Here is a 25,835-nt window from a genome sequence, read left to right on the forward strand (position 1 = left end):
AACATTATACAAGAGTTTATTTTTCATAATGTTTTTTGACGTTTGTGTAATGGTTGCAAACTTTGTAAATGTTATTTGATGCATTGTAAATGTTGTATATATCCTTTGCTTAATTGAACTGTGATATGGCCATCCAGCCAGGAGGGGGCGCGATGAGGTGTTTGTGGGTGAATGTGGAGAAGGCGGGAAAGTAGAGGAAAGGGAAGACGTGCTGGAGTTGGGAAGAAAAAGGAAAGATGTTCGTTGGATGGAGCACATGTTTTTCGATGGAGTACAGTCTGTTGATGACATATCAGCAACTCTTAAAATTCAAGATAAAACACGAACTTTACTGAAAGCTCCACCGGACCAGTCCACATAAACGACCCAGTCAGTTAATTAACGCAAGTAGCTGAACAGTAGTGGCCTGCTAACCAGCGCACACTGTAAAAAATGATTTTTTGGCCCTGTAATTATTATTTCAATTATGTATATAAATTCTACTAAGAAATCTGAATTCAGTGCTTTTACTTTAAAATACCAGTTTTTAATTTAGTGCATTACTTGGTGATTGTTTGTAATTATGTGTACTCAGTTTTGTATGTAAATTGAATCATTCGATCCAAGTAATATTCACTAAACCAGTTCATTGGCCTAATTAGTTGATATTTCCAAGTAAAATGTACTTGAGTGATATCAGTGAACCTGGCAACTTTCAAGAACATTCGGAGCATGAAGTCAAAGCCCCTCCCCACATTTGAACGGTCGGTCTTTCGTCCGAGACGTGCTGTACAGTCCAAGTTCCACATTTCAACTGGGTTGACAGACTTTGTTGAATGAGATGGGGAAGAACGTGAATGAACCACGAAGGTAAGTTTTAAGCCAAACAAATGTTGTACGTTCCTGTTGGCTCACCTACTTAAGTCAGTTTCTCTGCACTGAAAGCAGATGCGGCTGCGGCGCTAACAAATAGTGTATTTTCCTGCTAGCTAGCTAACTTTGCTAGCGCCACGAGGTATGTCCAGGGTTTCCGACAGCACTTTACAGCTTAGGCGGCCGCCAAAGCAACACATGCCTGCCGCCTTAACTAGCGTCTTCAAAAACAAAAACGGGCTGAATTTCAGCGTGGGATTGTGCACAATTTAATTTATGCCTGCAAATCCAACACTTATAATGTGTGGAATTCCCGCACACATTTTACAGCGATGTATGTTCAACCAACGTGGCCGGAACCACTGTGTCCGAGTGTCTTGACTTCGACCCTGAACACACCTGTAGATCTGAACCTCCCGCTAGCAGAACACACAGTGCTTTTACATGGGATAGCTTGGATTAAACCTTATACCGATTTTCCTACTCGAACGGACCATGTCAATTGCCCGAACGTACATGGCCTTTAGAGATCGGATAATGGCCGGAGCATGGCTGAATCCGCTACCCTAAGTGGCGCTGTAGCCCTTTCATACAGTGGTTATAGAACTTCTGGTTGACCTCTACTGTAAAAGATGTATGTTAGGTTGCACACTTCACGTTAGAATGCATTTGCAGGCTTACATTCCCCATGGGTAACTTTCTGTTTCCATCTATACGTGCTGTGATGTATGTATGCTACATATGTTATGTATTCTCTGCAATAAATTCTTTTTGTGTTTAATAGCATCATGTCGACGGCAGAAGGGACATTATCATCCGTTGCTTAGTTGAGTATCTTGGAGAGAGTGGAGAGGAGCTGATCAAAGACTATCAGGTATCTGATGATAATCATGACCATATTAAAATGATTGTCTAGCCTTATAATCTGGTGTTCACTTGTGATATTATATTGAAGGTCAAAGATTCTCTACACTTGTGATGTTTTTTAAAAGACTCAAAAGATGCACATTTTTAATCAGGCTTTTAACTAATTTCTTAAATTATTTTTATGCTCTTACCCATTTTTTTTTTTATCATATTTAATCTTTATCTTATCTATCTTAAACTTGAACCCTTAAGTGTTCTTGGGGATATTTCCAGCCAACCTGTTTATTTAACAAGCCACGTTTTGGCTTTCGGAACATCCACAAAGTAAATAATTTAAGAACACTTAAGGGTTGCCTTTTGTCTCTATTTAACGATCACTTATTAACTTTATTTTATGAGCAAAAGAGTAATTTAATTTATACCTTTTATATAACCTATTTTAATCCCTCAGTTTTCAGCACCAGTGTTTCCCCCATGGGGACCTTCCACACTGGGACTAGTTCTGGTCTACCAACACGGCGCAGTCCCATAGATAGCTCCAGCCTGGGTGGCTGGAGGGCTCTGCACCCCTGTGTGGAGCCTCCCGTCTGCCCGGGCCAGGGTGGTCACTGTGGAGGCACTCCCCGTGGTCGTGGGCGATGACCCCTCTCAGTCTGGATGGCCCCCAAAAGTGACTTTCTTTGGCTCAGGGTCAGCCTCTGTGAAGCACGTTGTGTAACTTTATGTATGAAAAGTGCCATATGAATATTGTTGGATTTGAGTACACTAAATTTAGTATACCTTTTTTGTTTTTATTTTCAAGTTTTTTTTCTCTTAAGCTTTTCTTTTACTTGGAATCGATTCTTAGTTTGTTTCTCATTGTGCCTTATTTGTTTTCACAGGACGTCAGCCAAGAAGCAGTGAAAGACTGCAGTAATCACATGATGCAGATCAACGTCATCCATCCCAATGTGGCACAGGAAAACCAAGATCCTGTGTATGTGTCAGTCATCATCAAGTGTGACAAACGCTTGCCTCCTGCTCATGGGTGTCATCTATGCTGTAAACTTAAGTTACCCACTTAAACTGAAATATACGTTTGAAGTATTTCAGAAGCTGTTTCTTGAGCTTGACGTCATTACAATGTCACCAAAGGTCCAGTTTCTCCACAATAAACTTTTAGCGTGAGTGTTCCAGTGCTATTTGTGCTTTTGTCCAGCACAAACAATCTCTTTACTTTTGTCATTTTTCTGACTGAAATTTCAAGTGTTGCTTAGTTTTTAAGTTATTTCTGTCCTGAACATCCTGAGAATGTCTGCAAAGGTAGCCATTGCAGTTTATGTATGCATTCTTTGCTGTTCTGAAAAGTCAACTGTAACACTGTATTCGTTTGTATGCTGGAATATCAGTCCTAAAGTCAGTTGGTGCTTTGTCATTCCGCATTGAATTTTTCAAATCCTAAACTGCTTTACTTTTGAGCTTTTGTGTGTGTGTGTACAGTTTTCAAATTTGCTAGCAGGAAGTTCTGTGTGGTTATGTTATGTATTTTAAATACATCTATGCCATTTCAAATGTGAAATAAAAGTGTATTTCAAACATCCCTTAAGCTGCAAATATTTGTTTCTGGTAAATATTGAATTATTAGAATAGTAAAAAATATTTACTCAATTCAATTAATATTAACTAATACATTCATAATAAATATTACTTCATAATTACATAAAATATAACAAAGAAAAGATGAGTAAGAAACACAAAGAATCATGAGCAACGTTTACTTGGGTTTTGTAATTAGATGCAATGGTAATCTGAGTGAAAGTTACAATCCATAGGCGAGTATTGTCAGTGCAATTTACTTGTGAATTTTTCATAAATAAGTGGTTCTAGTAAGTAAATATTACTTAGAAATAGCCTGAGTAAAGATTACAAGCACTTTCTGTGTGGAAAAATATGCCTTAGTTTTTTTAAGTAAATGTCACTCCAAATTTCTTTCAGTGCAGCTAGTAACGCTACCCCTACTACAAGGGATTTTCCCGTGGACCGCCGCAGCAGATAGTGGGTGTGACCACGAGGGTTGGCTCACCTTCCTCTGGCGAAGAGGAATCAAGCGACAAGCCAGTGAGGAGCGCCTTTGTCCTTTCGGAGGCCACCAACACAACCAGTAAAGCCGGTTTACTGGTTCAATTCTAGTAGTTGTTACCAAGGTAGCTCCCGAACTTCACGGATCCAGAATCATTGTCCAGGTAGGCAGACATGACTCTGCTGGAGGAGTTGTAGACCAGGATCGACCCTGTCCAGTAGGAGGAGCCGGGAGCACCGATGACCATCAGATCCTTGGTGGGAGGGAGAGAGGGTTAATGGAGAGAGAGAGCTAGGGTTAGTGGAGAGAGAGAGAGGGTTAGTGGAGAGAGAGAAAGGGTTAGCGGAGAGAGAGAGAGAGAGAGAGAGAGAGAGAGAGAGAGAGAGAGAGAGAGAGGTTAACGGAGAGAGAGAGAGTTAGCAGAGAGAGAGAGAGCTAGGGTTAGTAGAGAGAGCTAGGGTTGGTGGAGAGAGCGAAAGGGGGTTAATGGAGAGAGAGGGTTAGTGGAGAGAGAGAGGGTTAGTGGAGAGAGAGAGAGAGAGAGAGAGAGAGAGAGAGCGAGAGAGAGAGAGAGAGAGGGTTTTTGGAGAGAGAGAGAGAGAGAGAGAGAGAGAGAGAGAGAGAGCGAGAGAGAAAGGGTTATTGGAGAGAGAGAGAGAGAGAGAGAGAGAGAGAGAGAGAGAGAGAGGGTTAGTGGAGAGAGAGAGAGAGAGAGAGAGAGAGAGAGAGAGAGAGAGAGAGAGAGAGAGAGAGAGAGAGAGAGAGAGAGAGAGAGAGAGAGAGAGAGGGTTAGTGGAGAGAGAGAGAGAGAGAGAGAGAGAGAGAGAGAGAGAGAGAGAGAGAGAGAGAGAGAGAGAGAGAGAGAGAGTGGGTTAGTGAAGAGAGAGAGAGGGTTAATGTACAGAGAGTTGGGAGAGACAGAGAGGGAAAGTAGAAGACAACGTTAGGGTTAGATTCGGATAGGATGCTGGTGATGGAGGTACCTGGGTGAGTGTGGTGGACATGCCGGCCTGGCAGGCCCCGTATTCCTCCCCAAACTTCCACTGGTAGTCTGAGACAGTGACACAGTTAAGTCTCTACACAAAGAGGTACAGACTCACAGACGCAGAAAGTTACAGACTCACAGACACAGAGCGGTACAAACTCACAGACACAGAGCGGTACAAACTCACAGACACAGAGAGGTATAGACTCACAGCCTCGACAGAGAGAGGTACAGACTCACAGACACAGGGCCCTATCGTGCATCCGGCGCAAGTGACTTAGTCACTGCATGTGTCGTTGCTAGTTTACAACTGGCGCAGAGCGTTCTTTTCCCACCACCGCCACTCGCCGGTAAATTAGGGATTGATCATGCGCCCCAAGGGGCGGTTCGGTGGAAGGAGGAGGCGTGTTCTGGCGCAAATGGTATTTTGCCTATTCTGAATACCATTGCACTACTGACCAGGAAATACCTGGTTTAAAGTCAGTGGCGCATTGTTCAGGTGCTATTTTAAGGGCGCATGCATACATGCGCATGCGATGCATACGGATTGATTGTGCACCTCGCGCATACACTTTGCTTCTCCCATCTACCTAGCCGCACATTCTTGGTAAATTATTTGGGAAAGAACAGCGGTAATAAGTTGTACTTTTAAATCAATGCATCTGCAAACACCGTACAGCAAACACATATTTTCTTCACACAGACATCGTGTAGGCCTACATGCCCATAACTTTTAGGATTGATGAGTATTTGATCGTGAAAAACATTGTTTTAGCGCGAGTGAGTGTTAAAAAGAATGAATGAATGCGGGCGCGCGTGTGTGCTCTGTTTAAACACACGCAAACTAAACACGTAACGCATAATACAATCAATGGCAATGTCTATTACCGCGGGGACACCTGCATATCAGGATAGCATACAATGCTGATAAGAAACAATGTTTATAATGTATTGCGTACATCATTAAATAGAACCACAGTTACCGCATATCATATGTTATATCATATACGTTTTCTTTGCCGAAATTTATTTGAGGACTCAGTATTTAAACAATAAACTGAGCCATTTGCAATTTGAAATTCATGTGCATCTGTCTCATCGGAGACTGCAGACGCGCTGTCAAAATATCAACTCGTCCGATTCAAATGCGCTCATGGCTCTTAAAGGGGATGGGAGCTGGCACTCTCATTGGTTTGTTGGACGTTACGCCCAAACCACACCTACGGGTAACTAGGCTGCTTCAGACCAACCCTTTTGACACTTGCTCCGCGACGCAAGTGTCATTTATCCGCCTGTAAAATAGCGATAGCACCGTAGAACCGCCCACAAAGCTACTTGCGCTTTGCGCTTCCCACTTGCGTTTCAGACCGTTAAAATAGGGCCCACAGAGAGGTACAAACTCACAGACACAGAGAGGTACAGACTCACAGCCTGGAGGGTAAGAGAGAGAGAGAGAGAGAGAGAGAGAGAGAGAGAGAGAGAGAGAGAGAGAGAGAGAGAGAGAGAGACAGATGAGTGGTGGTCAGTGAAAATTTATAGACGTGTGTATGTACCTCTATAGCAGGGTATTATAGGCTGTGATTGCCTCAGATCGTTGCCATAGAGATAACAGATTCCGTTGGGTAATTTGTTGTTCTCCTCATCTCTTTGAGAATAGAAGACATTCTTCCACCTGTGAGCACAAGCCTAACACACACACACACACACACACACAAACACACACACACACACACACACACACACACACACACACACACACACACACACAAACACACAAAAACAATTAGTCTGTTAAAACCTCACAATTATTTTTTTAAACCTTTGAAATACATTTATAGTTTTGTATTATCATTAGGATTACATTATCTTCAACATAAGTATTGTCCCTCCCTATTGTTGCTAGCCATAGCAACACATGTACATACATGCACATGTATATGTATGTATGCATGCAGTGGTGGGCTTTCAGGGCCAGCAAGGCCTTCTCTGCTGGCCTAAACACTATCAGAATCAACGACTTATGTTTTAATATACAATTTTATCCATGAATATGTATTAAATTATTTCCAATAGTCTATTCTCTTCATTTCAAAGCTTTACTCTTGGTTGCGCTGCTTCCACTAGTGTATGTTTATGTTAGAGCTTTTATCCAATAATATTTCAGCCATCATGTGTTGCCAGAGTCAAAGAAATCTATCTTGACGCCTTCAGAATCGATAGTGCTGGCGTCTGTAGCTTAAAGTAAGCAGCAATGACGCTGTTGCTTTAACCAACCAGATTTCGAGTTGGTAACACCGAGGCCATCTAGCAGGCGTCCAGTGATGTCGGCATTTTCACGTCCTTTGATTGGATGGTCAGAGAGGTACTAGTAAGAGCCAGCAAAGCATCGATAGCTACCGGCACAAACTAAACTAGAACTGCAAGCAGTTATGCAGGGGTCCAAGAAATGTGCATTTCGCCGGCACAACGCGAAACATGTGTTCAAAACGCTACCGTGAACCTGTGGATATAAAGGTTTTGACTGTGGGAGGTTCGGTGTGGGAGATATATCCCCAAAACCCCTTTTTAAGAACATTCCTTTGGCCAATTACAAAATGTGGTCGTTTTTGGCGCCCCCTTTTGGCGAAATTTTCCGAAGAGAATTTTCCTCGTAGCGAAATTTCCCGAATTTTTTATCGGACGCCCTTAAGGGTAGCACCAACATGTGTGTAAAATTTGGACTTCATCCGATGTGCAATTTTGGATTTTTTTGGATTAATGACTTTCCACGTATAATTTAGCTAATAAACCAATATTCAAAACGCTACCGTTTCGTCGTCGAAGGTCGGATCAAAAAAGTGTTCAAATTATTTTTTTTGTGTGCATCTGAAGATGTCGTGTGCAAAGTTTGGTGTCGATTGGTCAAGAAATGGTCAAGAAATGTGGGAGGAGTAGGGAAAAGGCAGTTTAGCGGTTTTCGCGATTTTGCGGAAAAAAATTATAGACGCAAATGGGCCTATGCCAAAAGATGCAGAAGGCTCCAGTGAATCTGTGCGTATAACGTTTTGGACTGTCGGAGGTTCGGTGTGGGAGTTATAGCCGCAAACGCGTTTTCCTTGGTATAGCGCCACCTAGTGACCGGCGTGTCTGGATTTTGTCATCTGCGTAGTCCGAAGAGATCTGGATCTAGTCATGCAATTGGCGTGTCTGCACCATTTACGGTTTGGGCTGTGGTCGCACTTTTAGAGGGGTAAGTATAGGAATAATAACTAGAACTGCAAGCAGTTATGCAGGGGTCCAAGAAATGTGCATTTCGCCGGCACAACGCAAAGCATGTGTTCAAAACGCTACCGTGAACCTGTGGATATAAAGGTTTTGACTGTGAGAGGTTCGGTGTGGGAGTTATATCCCCAAACGCGTTTTCAGAACATTCCTTTGGCCAGTTAGGAGATGTACAATTTTAATTTTTTAATTTCTCGACACCACACTTTGCACACAACATCTTCAGACGCACACAAAAAAATAAATTCGAACACTTTTTTGATCCGACCTTCGACGCCGAAACGGTAGCGTTTTGAATATTGGTTTATTGGCTATGTTACACGTGGAAAAACATAAATCCCAAAAAATTCAAAATTAGACTTCGGATCGAGTCCAAATTTTACACACATGTCGGCGCTACCCTTACTGGCGTTCGATAAAAAAATCGCAAAATTTCGCCATTAGGGGCCGCCATAAACGAGGAAATTGTTCATCTCCTAACTGGCCAAAGGAATGTTCAACCTTTCACTAATCATTCGCACGTGTTAGTGTGTGTGTGTGTGTGCGTGTGTGTTTGTGTTTGTGTGGGGGGTTGGTGGGGGGTCAGGGGGTTGGTGGGGGATCGCCCAGCGCGATCGCCCAGCGCAATCTTGCCCCGAGGCCTAGCACAACTATGCTACGCCACTGACTATACCAGTATCAGTAGTGATATATATAGTATGTAGCATGTAGTAGTATACCAGTATCAGTAGTGATATATTGTGTAGTATATACTGTAGTACACCAGTATCAATAGTGATATATAGCATATAGTATACCAGTATTCGCCCGTCTCCATGGTTCCTGGACAGACTGACTCCCAGCCACTGATAATCAGATTCAGCTTCACAGGTTTTCCCACAGCTGCTGCTCATGTCTACAAAACAACATATATACAATCTATATCAAAACTTTAAGTACATTTTATATATTCATTATACATATAATATATATTGAAGCTCCAACAGCAGCTAACAACAGTTACCCTTGCAGACAGTGCAGGGTTTAAATACCTTTTGATCGGACTAATCATTTGTGACACACAGAGGACAATTCACTGATCCTCAATGATATCTGCATGAATATTAAATGATCCTCAAATACAGAAATTCACAGTATCTTCCAGAACATAATTTTACATTTGAACCTCGTCCATATGCATTATTTATCCCATAGAATCCTGTCCAATTGTTTTCCAGTTTAGAAAAATCTATGTTTGGGCGCATGCGCACGCTGCGACTGGCAGGGAAAGTTTGGCTGACAATGTTTTAATGTTTGGATCGTGTTTTACTGTTTCACATTTGTCTGTGCCGGGGATAACAACATCCCAAGTGATCTTAACTGTGTACGGTGCTCTTGACTGAAGCGATATGGATTTTTTTTGCGTCGCATCGCTATTTCTGCTATCCCTCCTAGTATACCTGGATATTATCTCTGCCAACCCGGCCGGGAGGCAATACGGTAGAAGTGAGTTGCTGCAACTCAACTTTGTGAGACCGGCTGACGTGCCAGACATCACGCTACAGATTCCGGATCTCATCCGAAGATGTCCTGAAGACATCTACGAAGAAACAGGGGGGGGAAGGAGAAGAAAAAGGGGTAAGCGTGGAGGCGTTCGGCAACGATTGAGGAAGACGTGCCCCAACCGGCTCCCGCTGCCCTCAATGATCCTGGGGAACGTCCGATCCATAAGAAACAAATTGGATGAACTCCAGGGAAATGCTCGCTTCCTTAAGGATTACAAAGACTGCTGCGTGATGGCGTTCACTGAGACTTGGCTAACCGAACACGACCAGGACTCGGACCTCATGATCACTGGCTTTGGAGCACCGCACCGCTTAGATCGGAACAGTGATGTGACGAATAAAACTCAGGGAGGAGGGGTATGTCTTTACATTAACCAAAGGTACTGTACTTCGGTAACAGTGCGAGAACGCATCTGTACCCCAGATGTGGAACTTTTGTCAGTATCATTGCGCCCCTTTTACCTGCCCCGTGAGTTTCCCCAACTCTTCATCACAGTTCTATATATCCACCCCAGAGCACACGCTCCCTCCGCTTGTAAAACTGTGTATGAGGTAGTACAAAAGCTGCAATCTATCTCCCCTGAGGCTCCGGCTTTTATATTGGGTGACTTCAATAATGTTTCCCTCAAGAAATCGGTCCCCAATTTTCACCAATATGTAACCTGCCCCACCAGACGGGACAACACTCTAGACCTATGCTATGGGTCAGTAAAGGATGCATATAAATCACTTCCGCTACCTTCTCTGGGCCACGGAGACCACAACTGTGTGTCCACAACTGGGACATGTTCATAGAGGCTTTTGGGGAAGACCTAGGTCAGTTAGTCCATTGGTTCTCAAAGTGCGGCCCGCGGGCCAATGGCGGCCCGCGGAATCATTCCTGGTGGCCCGCAATGACATACATAATTATGCAAGTTATAAAAAAAATATTATTATTATGATTTTTTATAAATTATTATATCAATATTAATTTAAACAAATATAAAGAAATATAAAGAGAAAAGTCGACTCTCTCTAGCTTTCAATTAAATCCTTTTACATTTGTTAGTTTTAATCCGACTGTACATTACTTAGAAAGGCTGAACCTCAGTTTCATGATTTAGACCTCACTTGACCTCACACCCGGAGGTCCACGGTGCAATGTTATTTTTGACCACTGGGATGCTGACGGCGTTTCCCGCCAATAATTATTTTCCTTTGGCGGCCCTCAGTCAAATTTTGGGTTCCTAAATTGGCCCTCAGTTGTCAAAACTTTGAGAACCCTGTTAGTCGATGTAATATGTTCTCATGTAGTATTCTGTAGAGACATGATCATCCCATGCAAAAGGGTAAAAATGTATTCTAATAATAAGCCATTGATCACTAAATCCGTCAAAGCCTGTATACAGGCTAAGAAACATGCCTTCAAACATGGGACTGCCTCTGAATTTTATACAGCCAAAATAGACTTGAAAATTGAAATCCTTAGTGCTAAAAAGGACTACAAAACAACTCTGGAAAATAATATGGCTGCTAACAACTTGGGCTCAGCCTGGTCATGCATGAAATCTATTGCAGGCATCAGTAACTCAAAAAACATCAGCACTGTTATCTTAGAGAATTTTGATTCAGACTCTGACCTCGCAAATGCTTTTAATACATTCTTTTCCCGATTTGACACTTATGACTTCAGTACAGAAATACAGGAACTCAGTCTTAATTTAGTTGATCAGAATCATGTTGCAATTGATGAGGGTAATGTAGAAAAGGCATTATCTTCCATAAATGCAAATAAAAGCTGTGGTCCTGATAATATTTGTGGTAGACTGCTTAAGTTCTGTTCTAAGGAATTGTGTACGATATTTCATTACATTTTCAATAAGTCGTTGCAAACCCAGCATGTCCCAAAATGTTGGAAGGATGCAGTAGTTGTTCCAGTGCCCAAGACAAGGTGCCCGAAAGTACAGAATGACTTTAAACCTATTGCCCTGACATCTCTTGTCATGAAAACCTTTGAAAAATTAGTAAGAAATGAAAATTTAAATAAGACCGATATTGACCAATTCCAGTTTGCCTATAGACCCCACAGAGGTGTTGAGGATGCCATAGTCACTATGACAAACATGATTTTTAAACATTTGGAAGGTAGGGGAACACATGCTCAGCTTTTATTTGTTATAGATTTCTCCTCTGCTTTTAACACAATTCAACCACAGATTTTAACAGGAAGACTATTAGAGCAATTTGATTTGAGCAAAAATATTGTGGGCTGGGTTTTAGATTTTTTAACTAATAGGACACAAAGAGTGCGAGTCAATGGAGTATTGTCTGACCAGATCTGTTCCTCCACTGGCTCCCCTCAGGGCAGTGTTCTGTCCCCTCTCCTGTTCATTCTTTACACCAACATGTGTCGCAGCAGCAGGGAGGACAGATTCATTCTAAAGTATGCTGATGATTCTGTCATTGTCAGCCTGCTACAAGGTAATGAGACAGGCCATGGACCAGTTGTCCAGGATTTTGTAGATTGGTGTGAGCGGTCCTTCCTACAGATGAACGTTTCCAAAACAAAAAATATGCATGTAGACTTTAGGAAACTCTCCAGGGCTAAGGAACCAACCAGTATAAATGGTCAGATTGTGGAGTGTGTAGACAACTACAAATACCTGGGGACCGTCATTGACGGCAAGCAAAATTTTGAGGCAAACTGTGAGACTGTGTATAAAAAGGCGAACCAGCGCCTACATTGTCTAAGGAAATTGTCCTCCTTCCATATAGACAGAAATAGGGCTGGGACGACACGTCGACGTAATCGATGACGTCGACGCATAAATTACGTCGACGCGAAAAATGCGTGTCAAAAAAAAAAAAAAGATGCCCGGCGCCTGAGCATACTAGCAACGCGAGTGGCTCCTCAGACTTTCATAAGTGCAAGGCGCCACGCACTCGTTCCTCTAAAGTATGGGAATTATTTAATGTAAAAGGAAATGATTCCGTGATATGTCGTCTTTGCAAAATGGAGATGACTTTCCATTCTAGCACCACGGCAATTCACCAGCACCTGAAGAGGCGCCACCCGGTAGCAGCTGTAGATGACCGAGCACCATAGAATTCTAAGAATGCATTACTTTGCACTTTTATTTTGGAATTTAGAGGCAATAAACATGTATTGAAAAGTTTAGGAATTGATATTTTTTTCATTCAGATATGTAAATCAACAAGTATAAATTGCTATTAGTCAATAAATGGGGAGATAATCGAATCGAATCGAAATCGAATCGGACTGAAAAAATGAATCGTTAGATTAATCGATGCATCGAAAAAATAATCGCTAGATTAATCGTTTAAAAAATAATCGTTTATCCCAGCCCTAGACAGAAAGATGCTCACTATGTTTTACAGATGCTTCATTGAATCTGTAATTTCCTTTAGCCTGGTGTATTGGTTCAGCAACCTACCCCTAAAAAACAAAAACTCACTGAATCAGATTGTTAGGTGGGCCAGTAGGTTAATTGGAGAGCCACAGCTGAACCTAGAAACCCTTTACACTCGGCAGCTACAGAGGCTAGTTGGGTCCATCCTAGAAGATGGATCCCACCCACTCCATGGTGAATTCCAGCTCCTTCCATCAGGCCATAGGATTAGAATGCCTGCAGGTAAAACCAAAAGATGTAGAGGTAGTTTTGTTCCCTCAGCTATTAAGAATCTGAACAATACTTAGGCTAGTTGTAGACTTCCTAATTTATATATTTATTTAATTATTTATTGACCCAGCTTTTTTGTATTGATGTGGTGGTTTTTACGCTGTTCATCAACGGGTTTTCTTTTATTTTTATTTTTGTTTTGATAGTACTATTGTGTACTTTGTGTACTTTTTATCAATATCTCTTTGCCTGGAGCACTTGTTATTGTTATTGTTATGTCATTGTCTTCCGTCAATGTTGTTGTGGTATGTCATTGTCTCCTGTCAATGCTGTCAATGTTGTCAATGTTGTCTGTGTGTAATGTGTGTATGCAGTCCACTCTTTCTACCTGCAACCAAATCTACCCTTGGGTACAAATAAAGTTACCTTACCTTACCTTAATTTAATCACAGCTGTTTTTAATGCGCCTATCATAGACCCTGTTTTGGACCTTGTCCCCATGTGTGTGTATTAGTGTTTTTGTGTGTGTATGTGTGTGTGTGTGTGCATGACATGTGTGCGTTTGCTTGCGTGTGCTTGTGTGTTTGTGTGTGTGTGTGTGTGTGTGTGTAAGGGTGTGCGTTAGGGCTGTCACTTTTTCCAAAAATGAAATTCAAACGAATTCCGAATGCCCATAATTAATTCGAATACATTCGAATACATTCGACCCCCCCCCCCCCCGCGCATAGAACACGACAACAGTCTTGATTTTTTATGTTGCTTTTTATTTCTTGTGGAAATCACGTATACCTACTGAATTCATAACAGCACAGGATAAAAACACATCTTTAATAACACATTTGTAAACACAACAAGAGGAAGCTCCGACGGCCAAGTGCGGCTGTCTTTTACACATTAACAATAACTGCTCGGAGCGCGATATGCGGAGCGCATGTCGTCCATGGCACACACAGCCTATATAAACGATTTTACCGGTGATGGCCTTGTTACGGGCGTCAGGTAAGGGGCCTGCTGAGTGAGCCGAATAGAATGCTGTCACGCGCGGCTGTACACTCTGTGCTGCTCCGCTCGGCAGTTGTTCCTCTGCTGCTACATTTCGGTGGTAAGCTAGCAGATGAGTGCGCACATTTGATGTTGTCGATAAGTACGACAGCTCTCTTTTATAAAGACGACAAACGGCCTTGTCTTTGTTTATGACTTTTCCACCCACGGTGTAAAAGCCAAAATGCTTCCATACGCTGCTTTTTAAATGTGATGGTGTCGTTATGGTCCGCTCAGCATTGTACTCCTCACAATTCTCCATTTTTAATAGCAGTTTTTTAATAGCCGTATCTCGGTTCGCGTTCTCTTCAGTTACGTTTTGTTTCAAAGCCCTCTTGGCCTATCTGTATCGAATGTTGATTCAACATTCGATACAGATAGCCAGGCCAAGAGGGTCGGCAACAGGTCAAACTGATATAAAATTTCAGCGCGCCCTCTGCTGGATCGAAAGCAGACTACTTAAAATGGTCTGAAGTTCTTATGAGACGGCAGCACACACAGTTCGAATGGAGAATTACACTTCGAATTCGAACTTTTCACCCCACCTTCGAACGAATATTCGAACTTCGAATAAAAAGTGACAGCCCTAGTGTGCGTGTGTATGGGCGTGTGTGTATGTGTTTGTGTGTGAGTGTGGTTGTGTGTGTGTGTGGGGGTACCGGAGGGGAGTTGGAGACATTCTGTTCTGGGGCCAGGTGAGACCTTGCATCTGTAGACGGCCCCCGGGGATCGAACCTGCGAGCTGGACGACCTGTTGGCTTCTGGGGCCCCCACCACTAACCTTACAGACACACATCAACACACACACACACACACACATTAATACACGTACCACATACAACTAACACACACGATAATACACACTCACACATTTATACACATACACACACATTAGCATGCGTACCACATACAATTAACACACGTACACATTAATACACATATCAAATACACATAAAAAGATGAATACATGAACACACCAGTGGCGTGTCCATGGGGCCATGACCTGTGCATGGGGAGAGGAGGACAGGAAGACAGGAGGAGGACAGGGGGACAGGAGGACAGGAAGACAGGAGAAGGACACAAGGACATGGGGACAGGAGGACAGGAAGACAGGAGGAGGACAGTAAGACAGGAGGAGGACAGGAAGACAGGAGGAGGACAGGGGGACAGGAGGACAGGAAGACAGGAGGACTGGGGGACAGGACCACAGGACCACAGGAGGAGGACAGGGGGACAGGAGGACAAGAGAAGGACAGGAGGATAGGGGGACAGGAGGACAGGGGGGGAGGAGTAGGACAGGAGGACAGGAAGACAGGAGGACAGGAAGACAGGGGGGGACAGGAGGATAGGAGGACAGGGGGACAGGAAGACAGGAGGACAGGACCACAGGAGGAGGACAGGGGCACAGGAGGACAAGAGAAGGACAGGAGGATAGGGGGACAGGAGGAGGACAGGAGGAGAGGGGGACAGGAGGAGGACAGGAGGAGAGGGGGACAGGAGGAGGACAAGAAGACAGGAGGAGGACAGGGGGAGGACAGGAGGACAAGAGGGGGACTGGAGGAGTTAAAGGAGGTCAATCAGAGTTAAAGATAAAGGGGTGACACCTCGGGTTGCCATTCAGACTCCAGGCCCGTGCCACTCCCTGGACAAGCTCCTGGTACACACATACGTTTAACCATTCACCCACCCACCCACACGTGCACACACACACACACACACACGCACACGCACACGCACACGCACACACACACACACAAACGGGGAAGGCTTTGAGAAGTGAAAGTGAATTCAGATGCAGAACACATCCAGGGACAGGGCCAGCTGTGTGTGTCTTTGTTTACTATACACAGCAGAGAGGGAAAGCTTATCTTATCTTCAGCTCAAATTCAAACAGTTTCAGTCATCCCCATGCAGGCTACAATACATTCCCCGTTTGTCGGAGCATCATGGTGAGTTGTGTTGTATATGAACCGTGGCGTTGTGCTGTCTGAGATGCTGAGCCCTCCCTCGGACGCGGACCTCCTCCTCCACACTCCGGAGCTCTGCTCCTCTCCAGGGTCTCCCCCCGGCCGTCTCTCCTCATGAGACGGGCTTCAGGGGGGGCAGGGGAGACCCTTGATAAATAATCCTATTTGGGGATTTTCCCGTCCACAATACTCATCCAGAGCAGTGTGCTCTCTGCTGGAGCCATTAGGGCCTGAGTCCATATGACTCTAAAGGAAACTGTCCTCCAGACCTCATTCATTCCCTTATGTACCAAAACTAACAGTGCGTTAAAAACGCACTAAGCTGAGCTCTGTCACACCGGACCACTTCCTGTGGAGAGGTCTCTCTCACGTGGCCACACAGCCCCCCAGCAGAGCACAACGACCACATCCTCATGATATTGAAAAGATTGAAATCAAACTGGGATTAACTTTAACTTGCCCACTTGACTGGGGCCCTCCCAGTCTAATAAGCCACTGGTGGTTGGTTCTCTCTTACCAGGTGTGGTGCAGGTGGCGGTGCAGCAGCACCGAGTACCCGAACCGGGAGCCGCTCGGACCCGAGACCCCGATGGCGTGCTGCGTGTCGAGGTTATATCCCTCCGCCGCGCGGTGGAGCACGAAGAGCAGCAGGAGCAGGCACCGGGAGAGCGCGTCAACCGGGTTGGCCTGGTTACCGCATCGCGCCATCACAGCTATCACACGCAATCTGTTACACACACACACACACACACACACACACACACACACACACACACACACGCATGCACGCACGCACGCACGCACGCACGCACACGCACACACACACACACACACACACACACACGTTCATTCATTCACGCACGCACCCACTACAACCTGCCAGAAAATCGGTAGTAGCCGTCCGAAGCACCCGGAGCGTGTGGTGACCAGTTATCAGTCGGGAGTTCGAGTCCCGCTGAAGCGCGCCCGCCACTCCTGCTGCCTACATACCGCGTGCGTCCCCTTGCGTCCGCGTGCGTTCCCGTGCGTCCGTGTGCGTCCGCGTTCAGTAAAGGACCCAGAAGCTCGTGGCTACATGCCTTCACGTTAAAATGAATACCAATAATTCTACTGACTCAAAGACATGTTACTCCACAAAAATGTTGATGAACAAAATGTTACCAAAATGATAATTTAGTAAGTTAACTCAACTAGAATGTCATTGAGATAAACAGCCTACCAACATTCCTAAGTGACCCGGGATCCGCCCCGGACTTCCACCAGCCCCCCCGCCCCCACAGACACACGCACACACACTTCCGCTCCCAGAGCACGTGCGCAGAAGAATACCCATAATTCTAATATGACAATAAATGAAACAATAGATAATATCCGCAAGTCCGACATTACTCAATAAACAATACATTATAATAAAACATCCAACATGAGTATAATCAATACAAAACGTAACTAACCAATGCAGAGTAATAAAATCTATAACATGATACAATTAAGCGATATCACACAAGAGGCAGTGCTGTTGTACTGCATATCAGCACGGCTTTGATTCGGTTGTAGGTACGAGGCCACAGGCCGATTGCCGAAGATAATCACAGCCGTGCTGATATATCAGCACGGGTGCTTGTAGAACAACAGTTCTACAAGCACCATTTATTACTTAACAGTAATAAGCAACAACAAATCCCCCGGGGCCTACTGGTTAAGGAGTGGGACCGGTAACCGGAGGGTGGCCGGTTGGAATCCCGACAGTAGGCAAAAATGTAGACGGGGGAAGTAGTTGTGCAGCACTCTCCTGCGTCCTCATCCACGGATGAGGTGCCCTTGAGCAAGGCACCTGAAATCACCACCTGCTCCTTTATACACGCATACATACAAGAATTTCTTTGTCCAATGGGGGTTTCCGCCCACGTCAATCTTCATCAATCATCAGTCTCAGAATATATCAACAAAAGTGATTTTGGACACCAGTCTGAGGCCAGCATGCATTAACTCTGTAGTCAAAATAATCATAGGGCTGAAGGCTGAGGTCAACCTGCTCATGTGTCCCACCATCTGTTCTGAATCCAGGCTCTGCAGGTATCATGTGTCTTCTACCATTAATATATATAAGGCATAATAATAATCATGGGTTACCATAGAATATACTCATTAATTTCTACCACAGTTGAAACATGACTTTTTCAGTGTCCTCATCAGCAGAAGACTCCTGCCTTCCTGTCAGAAAATCTGAGGATTACATCTAGTGGTGGAGATTCACGTAGGAGAGAGGGAAGGAGAGAGAGAAGTGAGGAGAGAGCAGAGGAGAGAGGAAAGTAGAGAGGAGAGGAGAGAGCAGAGAGGAGAGGAGAGAGAAAAGGAGAGGAGCAGTGAGGAGAGGAGAATAGAGAGGAGAGGAGAGGAAGGAGAAGAGAGGAGTGGTAGAGAAAGGACCGGGGGAGACCTTCACTTAAACCATTTTTTTATCGGTACAATTATCTTACAACAACACTTATTTCAACACACCAACAACAAAATTTACATTACAGTGATCAAACAATTCTTAAGCTGTCCGGAGAAAGCTGTCCTCCTGCTCCTAGCAGCGCTCTGATTGTTCTTCTAGTCATTCGTTTCCTGTGGTCCTCAGACAGTGATCTGCAGCTGATCTGGGAAACCTTCCCCAGACGCCAAGGAGGCGGGGCCTAAGGAAAGGGTTCCGTCGACCCCTCAGCAGGATGTCCTGTAGGACACCAAGTCCCCCGTTGCCCGGGTCTCCAGATGTCTGGGGTTCCCTTCCTCAGCCCAGGAGCAGAGCCAGACACAGGATGGGAGACGATAAGGGAGAGGAGAGGAGCAGAGAGGAATGGAGGAAGGAGAAGAGATCCGAGTGCATTATGATGATGTAATTTCCTGTTACTGTAACTACAGTATTGTGCTCCCTTGCTGTTCATATCCCAAAGAATCATCTACTGTGTGTGTGTGTGTGTGTGTGTGTGTGTGTGTGTGTGTGTGTGTGTGTGTGTGTGTGTGTGTGTGTGTGTGTGTGTGTGTGTGTGTGTAGATCCTCTCTGCTATTCTAAAGGCTACAAACTGTGTCACACACACACACACACACACACACACACACAGAGGGAAACCAGGTCAAAGTTCACGTGACTGGCTGCACTTCCTCTCTCTCTGATGTATCGTCTGTAACTATAGTTACCATATATGGTAACAATGGTCAACTGTTTCCTTTTTCCTGTCAACACGAACATTAAACACACACAGGATGTCGTGGTTGCCATGGTGACGAGAAGACCCAGAATTGGACAAGCCGGAAGGAGATGGTTAGACTGCTGGCATTACCATGAATACCATGACACAGAATGCCACTGCACAACAGCGGTCAGAGAGAGAGAGAGAGATCCTTAATACTAGAGTTCAAACATGATTATTGAACTGTGTTTTAGAGACACATAGTGAGGCAGTAAGAGAAGAAGTGCATTTCTAAATAAGGCCATCCCTAGTAGTGGCATGTAATTGTGGTGGTAGAGATATTGTAGAGCAGGGGTCAGCAACCTTTTCAACATGCAGTGCCAGTTTGACGTTTTCGCGTTAAAGGGAAACTTCATCCATTTGCATTAAAGCTAGGGTGGGCGATTTTGGAGAAAACAGCCGTTGAGATTCCGTCGCGTGCTCTCTGGCCCGTCCCTGCCACGCTACCTGCTGTAGCTCCTCCCACCGAATGTCAGTTATGCGAGTTCATGTGAATTCAGTTACATTGATAGGAAGACGAAACACCATGTCCGATTCCGAGGTAATTAAACATTAGTGCTGATTGCTACATAAGTACATATATAGCATCAACATCTTACTCACAGACATACCATGTATGTTATCTTAAAATCATTGCGCTGGTAGGCCTAAGAAAGGTAGCTGTATCAGCCAAGCAAGATAGCAAACTAATTGCAACTGTAGTTCGTTAGCATAAGCTGCCAGAGCTAGTAACCTGGTCATCAATATATTATATACTGACGTTTTGAAGTCATGAAATGTACTACAATAACGCTAATTTTTTGCATTATAAGAGTGTCCAAGAAGAGAGCCAAGCTGGCTCTGGTGACAATTATGTCCCAGGTCCTAGCAGTACCGGACGTGGGATATGTAGGGTCAGCGGACGTCCTGCTGCTAGAGGCAGGCAGCCTAGGGGCAGAGGCAGGGCCAGAGGAAGGGGACGAGGTCGCGGTAGGAGAGGTCCTGACACGATAGGGCAAGAGGACATGGCCCGTGTGGAAACAATCAGGATTCAACGATTCACAAATGAGCAGGTATGTTTATTTCATGTCATACTTTTAACAAAAAAAAATCAGGCGAGCCAATTGTCAGTATAAATGTGTCATAAGTAATTGTACATTTCCTGGCCAGGTTCGAATCAGAAACCTGAACCTAGAAGCTTCCCACCATCTGCTGGAGCTGTGTTTGGAACGGGAACCATCCCTCATCTTTGACCTCCTGGCCACATCCCACATCTGACCCACAACAGCCTGGTCCCAGTGACCCACAGCAGCCAGCCTGGGGCATTTGCACCAAATGCAAGGATATAGAGAGGAAATGCTGTGGACAACTCCTGGGGCCGTATTCACAAAGCATTTTATCTTACCGCTAGGAGTGCTCCTAACTCGCGCTAAAACATTTTACGTAGGAGTTTTTTCTTAAAAGTTATTCACAAAGCCGCTGAGACCTACTCTTACTAAGGATAAATCACAAAGAGTGAACTAAGAGTGACGCGCCGTTGCTATGGATTACGTCAATTCTCATGCACGAGTTTAGAAGCAGTCAGTTCGGTGATTGGTTGTTCAGACGAGCCCACTGAATCACCGAAAAACAAGGAAATAGCCTAGGCTAGAAATGAATTCCTATTAAGTAGTTATAGTGCAGTTAGCAGAATACACGCATGATGACAATTTTGTGCAGACCATGATAATGACGTTGTAGCCTGCACGTTCAAGAGAGAGAGAAAGCAAACAATAAAAATACGTAAAATCTAAAATAAAATAAATGTTACGAACTACCCAAGTGTTGACTGATTTGTGCCAAGGTGTTTACCTAAAATGTGTTTTCAAAGTGATCCCTAAATGCCTGTCCACTCGGTTCCACACGGCCAAATTCCTTGTAATGTTGATCGCCATCATCATCATCATCATCATCGTCTGGCTGTGGAATGTTCCTCCGCTTGCAAAGGTTGTGTAGAATGGCACATACGATTACTGTGCTTACCCTCTCTGGGGTGAGGCGTATTTCGCCGTGGAGGACATGAAACCAACGTTTCATCTGCCCAATTCCTCTCTCCACAACATTTCGTGTATGTTTGTGTGCTCGCAAAGAGCCAATACGATGTGTTTTACGCATAGGACTAAGCGTAATCTGCGTAATCACTTACATGTTACACTTTAACTGTGCTCCCGGTTGTGGATTAAGGTAGGGTGTCTAGAGCCACGTCTTGCATGGATAGTCACTGTCACCCAGCAAGTGACACCCAACTGGTACATCTCAAAAAGCTGCCTCAGACCGCTCACCATTAAAATGCGCGAATCATGGGTAGCTGAAGATCCAGGTCACTTTGCAACAACATCCAGTAGGCTATGTTAAAATTTGCATCAAAAACAACCTGCGTGTTGATGGAATGCACTTTCTTCCTATTGACGAACACGTCCTCGTCTTTTGATGGCGCAATTATTTTTATTTTTTATAAGTTATATATATATTTTTTTAACTTATAATTTTTATAACATTTTATTTCCGGACTAATCTGATTATTCCTGTTAGTCGGGGATGTTATTGCATTGCGATTAACTCCACAACAAGTTTAATACCCTAACATTTTGTCTCGCAGGCATTTACGATTCTTTGTGAATAGGTCTTACTGAGTTAGGAGTCCTCTTGAGGACTTTTAAGCTCTCCTAGACTTAGGTGCTACTTTTAGGCCTAAAATACTTTCTGAATTGCTCTTAGTGAAAAAAGTTAGGAGTCCTAAATTTAAGAGTGACACGCCCATTATTTTTAGGAGTTACTCCTAAATTCGCCAGTTAGGACCTACTTTTAGCCCTAAAATCCTTTGTGAATACGGCCCCTGGACTCCTGTGTCTCCATGCTGCCTCACATGGACGCATACATAATGCAGGGGGGGGTTCTGTGGCTGGCCAGGAGGATCTGGAATGATGTCCGTGCTGTGGCTGACCGTCCAGACCCAGGGGAGGACAACAAACAATTTAGGTTTGCCGCCTATAGGCAGTTTGTTGTTTGGCAATACAGAGCACTGGCTCGGGGACACAGGGTCGTCATCCCTAGTTGTTGTGTCTGGAGGATACGGGACAAGTACCCAGACCCACTTGGACAATATGTTGGCTTCCTCACAAGGAGACTTTAAGCATCATTAAAAAGTGTTTAAAAAATACATGTTCAATTTCCTGTTATTATGACCCATCTTTTCATTGTCGGTTACAGCAGACATCAAAATAACTATAGCATATCATGATAACAATGCACATTCAGCAGGTGTAATGCTGGATAAAGGATGAGGGCAGGTGGGGTAAACTTTTTTATTAAATAATAAAACAATAAGATAATAACTCACACACACAGGAACACCCTGGCCTTCGATGACTACATGCAGCACAAGTGCATATTCTAAATAAGTATAAAAGCACTACATAACAAAATGCCTTTTTAGCAGAACAATCGTGCAACTGCATTGAAAATATGTCAATTATAAACAAATTGATCATAGAAAACTATATACAAAATCCTATATATTTTTTAATATATTTTATAAGAACCAAGTGTAAATAATACAAAACTGTGAAGGACATTTAGATCTAATAAATCGAATATTTACAAATATCAAAAAACTAAAAGTGAGCAGCGTAATACTGTTCCAAACAGCCCCCAGCAGCCAGTCAGCTTCAGTTTAGTTGGTATGGGACCTCCAATCTCTTCTATGGTCTCTTACTGCATTCCTTGCCCTGTTGAAAGAATAAAGTCACTACTTTTCCCAAGTGTTTAATTTCCCTTTACTTGGGATATGTACTGTATCATGTGTAGATAATATGTCAAACAGGTTTCATTCCATACCTACTCCTCTGTGGAATTGGGTTTGCAACAGGTCCTGGGTGGTGGGAGGTGGGATGCTTGCAAGAACCCCATATTGCCGTGGGTCGTTAGGCCTTTTTTTTCTGGTCTTTGGCAAACCCTTGTCTGATGTCAGCCGGGCTTCTAGGATAGCACTCTGCAGGTCTGCCATGTATCCGTAGTCCTTCTCCACCTTCACTGTGTATAGACTCCAAGTCTTTGACTTTTTATTGTAGAGCTTGCAGTACCTGACACAGGATGAAATAATGTCTCAATGTATCCACATCAGTCATGCAGCTTAGAATATTGTAAATCTGAAATAGATATATATGACAATTATTGAAAACGTACTCTATTGAGCCATCAGCCTTCCTCTTCACCGGTCTGTGAACATGATGGTTATGGTCCCACGCTGCTAAGAGGGGGCGTGCTTTGTAAACAGGTGGGCTAAAGCTGAATCGCTTGCTGGCATACATCAGCATATGATTATGGAAGGATTCCAGCTCAGCGGTTGACCTTACAGAATAAAAGAAACAGATGATTAAGCTATGACCCCATATCTATACACATATAACAGAACTTTAGTGCTAATTTGAAAGTGGCCATGAATACAGCGTTATAGATATGCTTGTAAGAGCCATTACCATGAATAGTGTTTATAACACCATGTGCCCAGTATTGTGACTGGGCACATGGTGTAAGACAGTGTATAGCAAGCACCTCAGCCAAGTCATTAGCCTGAGCACTGTATGTCAAATGCCCATATAGCAGGACTTAGTGTAGGGAAAAACGGTCTGTCTAGCTACTGGACCAGATAAAATGAGACGGAGAGGTAATAAAGTCTATCGGCACGAGGACCTTGGATTTATTAAGTAAAGTGGCAACGGTTATACAGAGTCATAAAGCGTGAGAAATCGAATATGTCTAAGTCCCTAATCAGCGCTGATGGTTCGTCTGGAGCTTCGCCTCCGTGGAAGGTCTGCTTCAGAAGAAGATGAAGAGTCCCTGTGTGATGCAGTCTTATGCTGTATCCTCCTCTCGATGAGGTGTGTGTGTTTGAGGTGTGTGCGGTTCGGTGTGTTTTGGCTCCCAGGCCCTGAGAGGGCTTCGTAACAGGGAGAGTTCCTCGTGTCTCCGGTGTGATAAATTAAAACGGGGAGTGCCCCCCTGAAATGTCTCGTGTGTGGTAATTTAATGTGGCTCTGAGGCCCTGGTATGGGCAGGTGTATCTCTTGGTTCCTCCTAACGGGGAAGAGCTCTCAAAATGTCTCCTGTGTGATAAATTAATGTGGCTCTCAGGCCCCTAGTATCTGCATGTGTTCCTTCTAGTGGGGGAGAGCTTCGAGGTGTCTCCTGTGTGATAAATTAATGTGGCTCTCCCGTTCTGGAGATGATACTGGTGCATTGTCTGAGTGTCCACCATCTGCCTGCCTGGGAGATGGGGCCTTCAGCTCCGGCCTTGACCTGACTATATATTATCATGTTTGTGTTATGTGTTCGTTGGGTTTAGAGCAAGAGTCGACTATATATTAATGTGCCTGCCATATGATGTGCTCATCAGGTTATTTTTCCCAACATTAGCCACTTACAATAACCTTCTTATGAAAACATGTTTACTTACCTGAAACTCAGGAACTTCTCCACATTTTCAGCCAGTGCTCATCCAGCACTATTTCTGACAGTAACTGAAAGGCCTCAGAATCACTCTGGATCCACTCCTTCTCCCTGTCGGCGGACAAGGGGCCATGTTCACAGCAACATATGCCGCGTTTCCACTGCAGGGTGCGGAACGGATCGGATCGCAAAGGTGCGGTAGGGAGGGGGCGGTATAGCCCAGCTCAGTTCCGAGGTCGCGTTTCCACTGCCGACAGTACCATTTGTGGTAGGCCGGATGTCGATCGCCGCGGCAGCTACGTAAACATCGTAAACAACGTCTTCCTCCCCAAGAATGCAGACGAACGTCTCCACCTCCTTGTTCGCCCAAGCAAGCGTTTTACGCGACATGTTAATTGTAAAGAATAATACCTCGAGGCTACTGTTTGTTTGTTTTCATCCCCGCGTCACCCGGAAGTGAAGATTCTGTCGACCAATCAACGGAGGGGGTGTGTAGCTAGAATTTCCCGGGACCCTTTCAGGCGTCTCGTCTCGTTTTCGGTACCCCAACGGAGGAGTCCCGAGAACGAGTCCGGAACGGGTACGGCAAAGTCCGGGTCACGCCCACTTTTGGCGGTGGAAACGGGACCCGATCTGCACCTTTGCGATCCGATCCGTTCCGCACCCTGCAGTGGAAACGCGCCAATAGGGCCCACTCTCCTTGAACATGGTGGAGAAGACCTGTCCACATATCCTACAGTAAAACAGAAAAAAATTCTTATTGTGTTGTTTTTTTACACAATAAATAATACCTATTTTGTCATTATATAAATGCTAGTGCAAGTTTTTAAAATAAATATAAAATAAAATAACCAAAGTCAATTTATCAATAAAATCAAAATGTAAGAAATGGTCAGGAATCGCAAAGTGAAATCCAAAACAGAATTTCAACACAATACT

At 44.2% G+C, this 25,835-nt stretch overlaps 1 protein-coding gene and 1 long non-coding RNA gene across 2 annotated transcripts in view; one reads left to right on the plus strand and one right to left on the minus strand.

Moving 5' to 3' along the window:
* Nucleotides 1–17,428, minus strand: part of itga4 (integrin alpha 4) — a 135,275-nt gene extending 117,847 nt beyond the window's left edge. The window contains exons 1-7 of the mRNA XM_060040504.1: nucleotides 17,187–17,428; nucleotides 16,714–16,923; nucleotides 14,889–15,010; nucleotides 8,822–8,919; nucleotides 6,317–6,449; nucleotides 4,762–4,829; nucleotides 3,899–4,031 (exon numbers count right to left, since the gene is read on the minus strand). Of these exons, the coding sequence (XP_059896487.1) occupies nucleotides 3,899–4,031; nucleotides 4,762–4,829; nucleotides 6,317–6,449; nucleotides 8,822–8,919; nucleotides 14,889–15,010; nucleotides 16,714–16,904 (745 nt within the window). The 5' untranslated portion in view covers nucleotides 16,905–16,923; nucleotides 17,187–17,428. The remainder of the gene's footprint in view (nucleotides 1–3,898; nucleotides 4,032–4,761; nucleotides 4,830–6,316; nucleotides 6,450–8,821; nucleotides 8,920–14,888; nucleotides 15,011–16,713; nucleotides 16,924–17,186) is intronic.
* On the plus strand, nucleotides 752–3,304 carry LOC132448963 (uncharacterized). Its single transcript, XR_009523464.1, has 3 exons — nucleotides 752–849; nucleotides 1,637–1,726; nucleotides 2,601–3,304. It is a non-coding gene; the product is annotated as an uncharacterized LOC132448963 (long non-coding RNA).
* Nucleotides 17,429–25,835: the final 8,407 nt, after the last annotated feature.

This window comes from Gadus macrocephalus, chromosome 20 (assembly GCF_031168955.1).
Source record: "Gadus macrocephalus chromosome 20, ASM3116895v1".
NCBI classification, from domain to species: domain Eukaryota; kingdom Metazoa; phylum Chordata; class Actinopteri; order Gadiformes; family Gadidae; genus Gadus; species Gadus macrocephalus.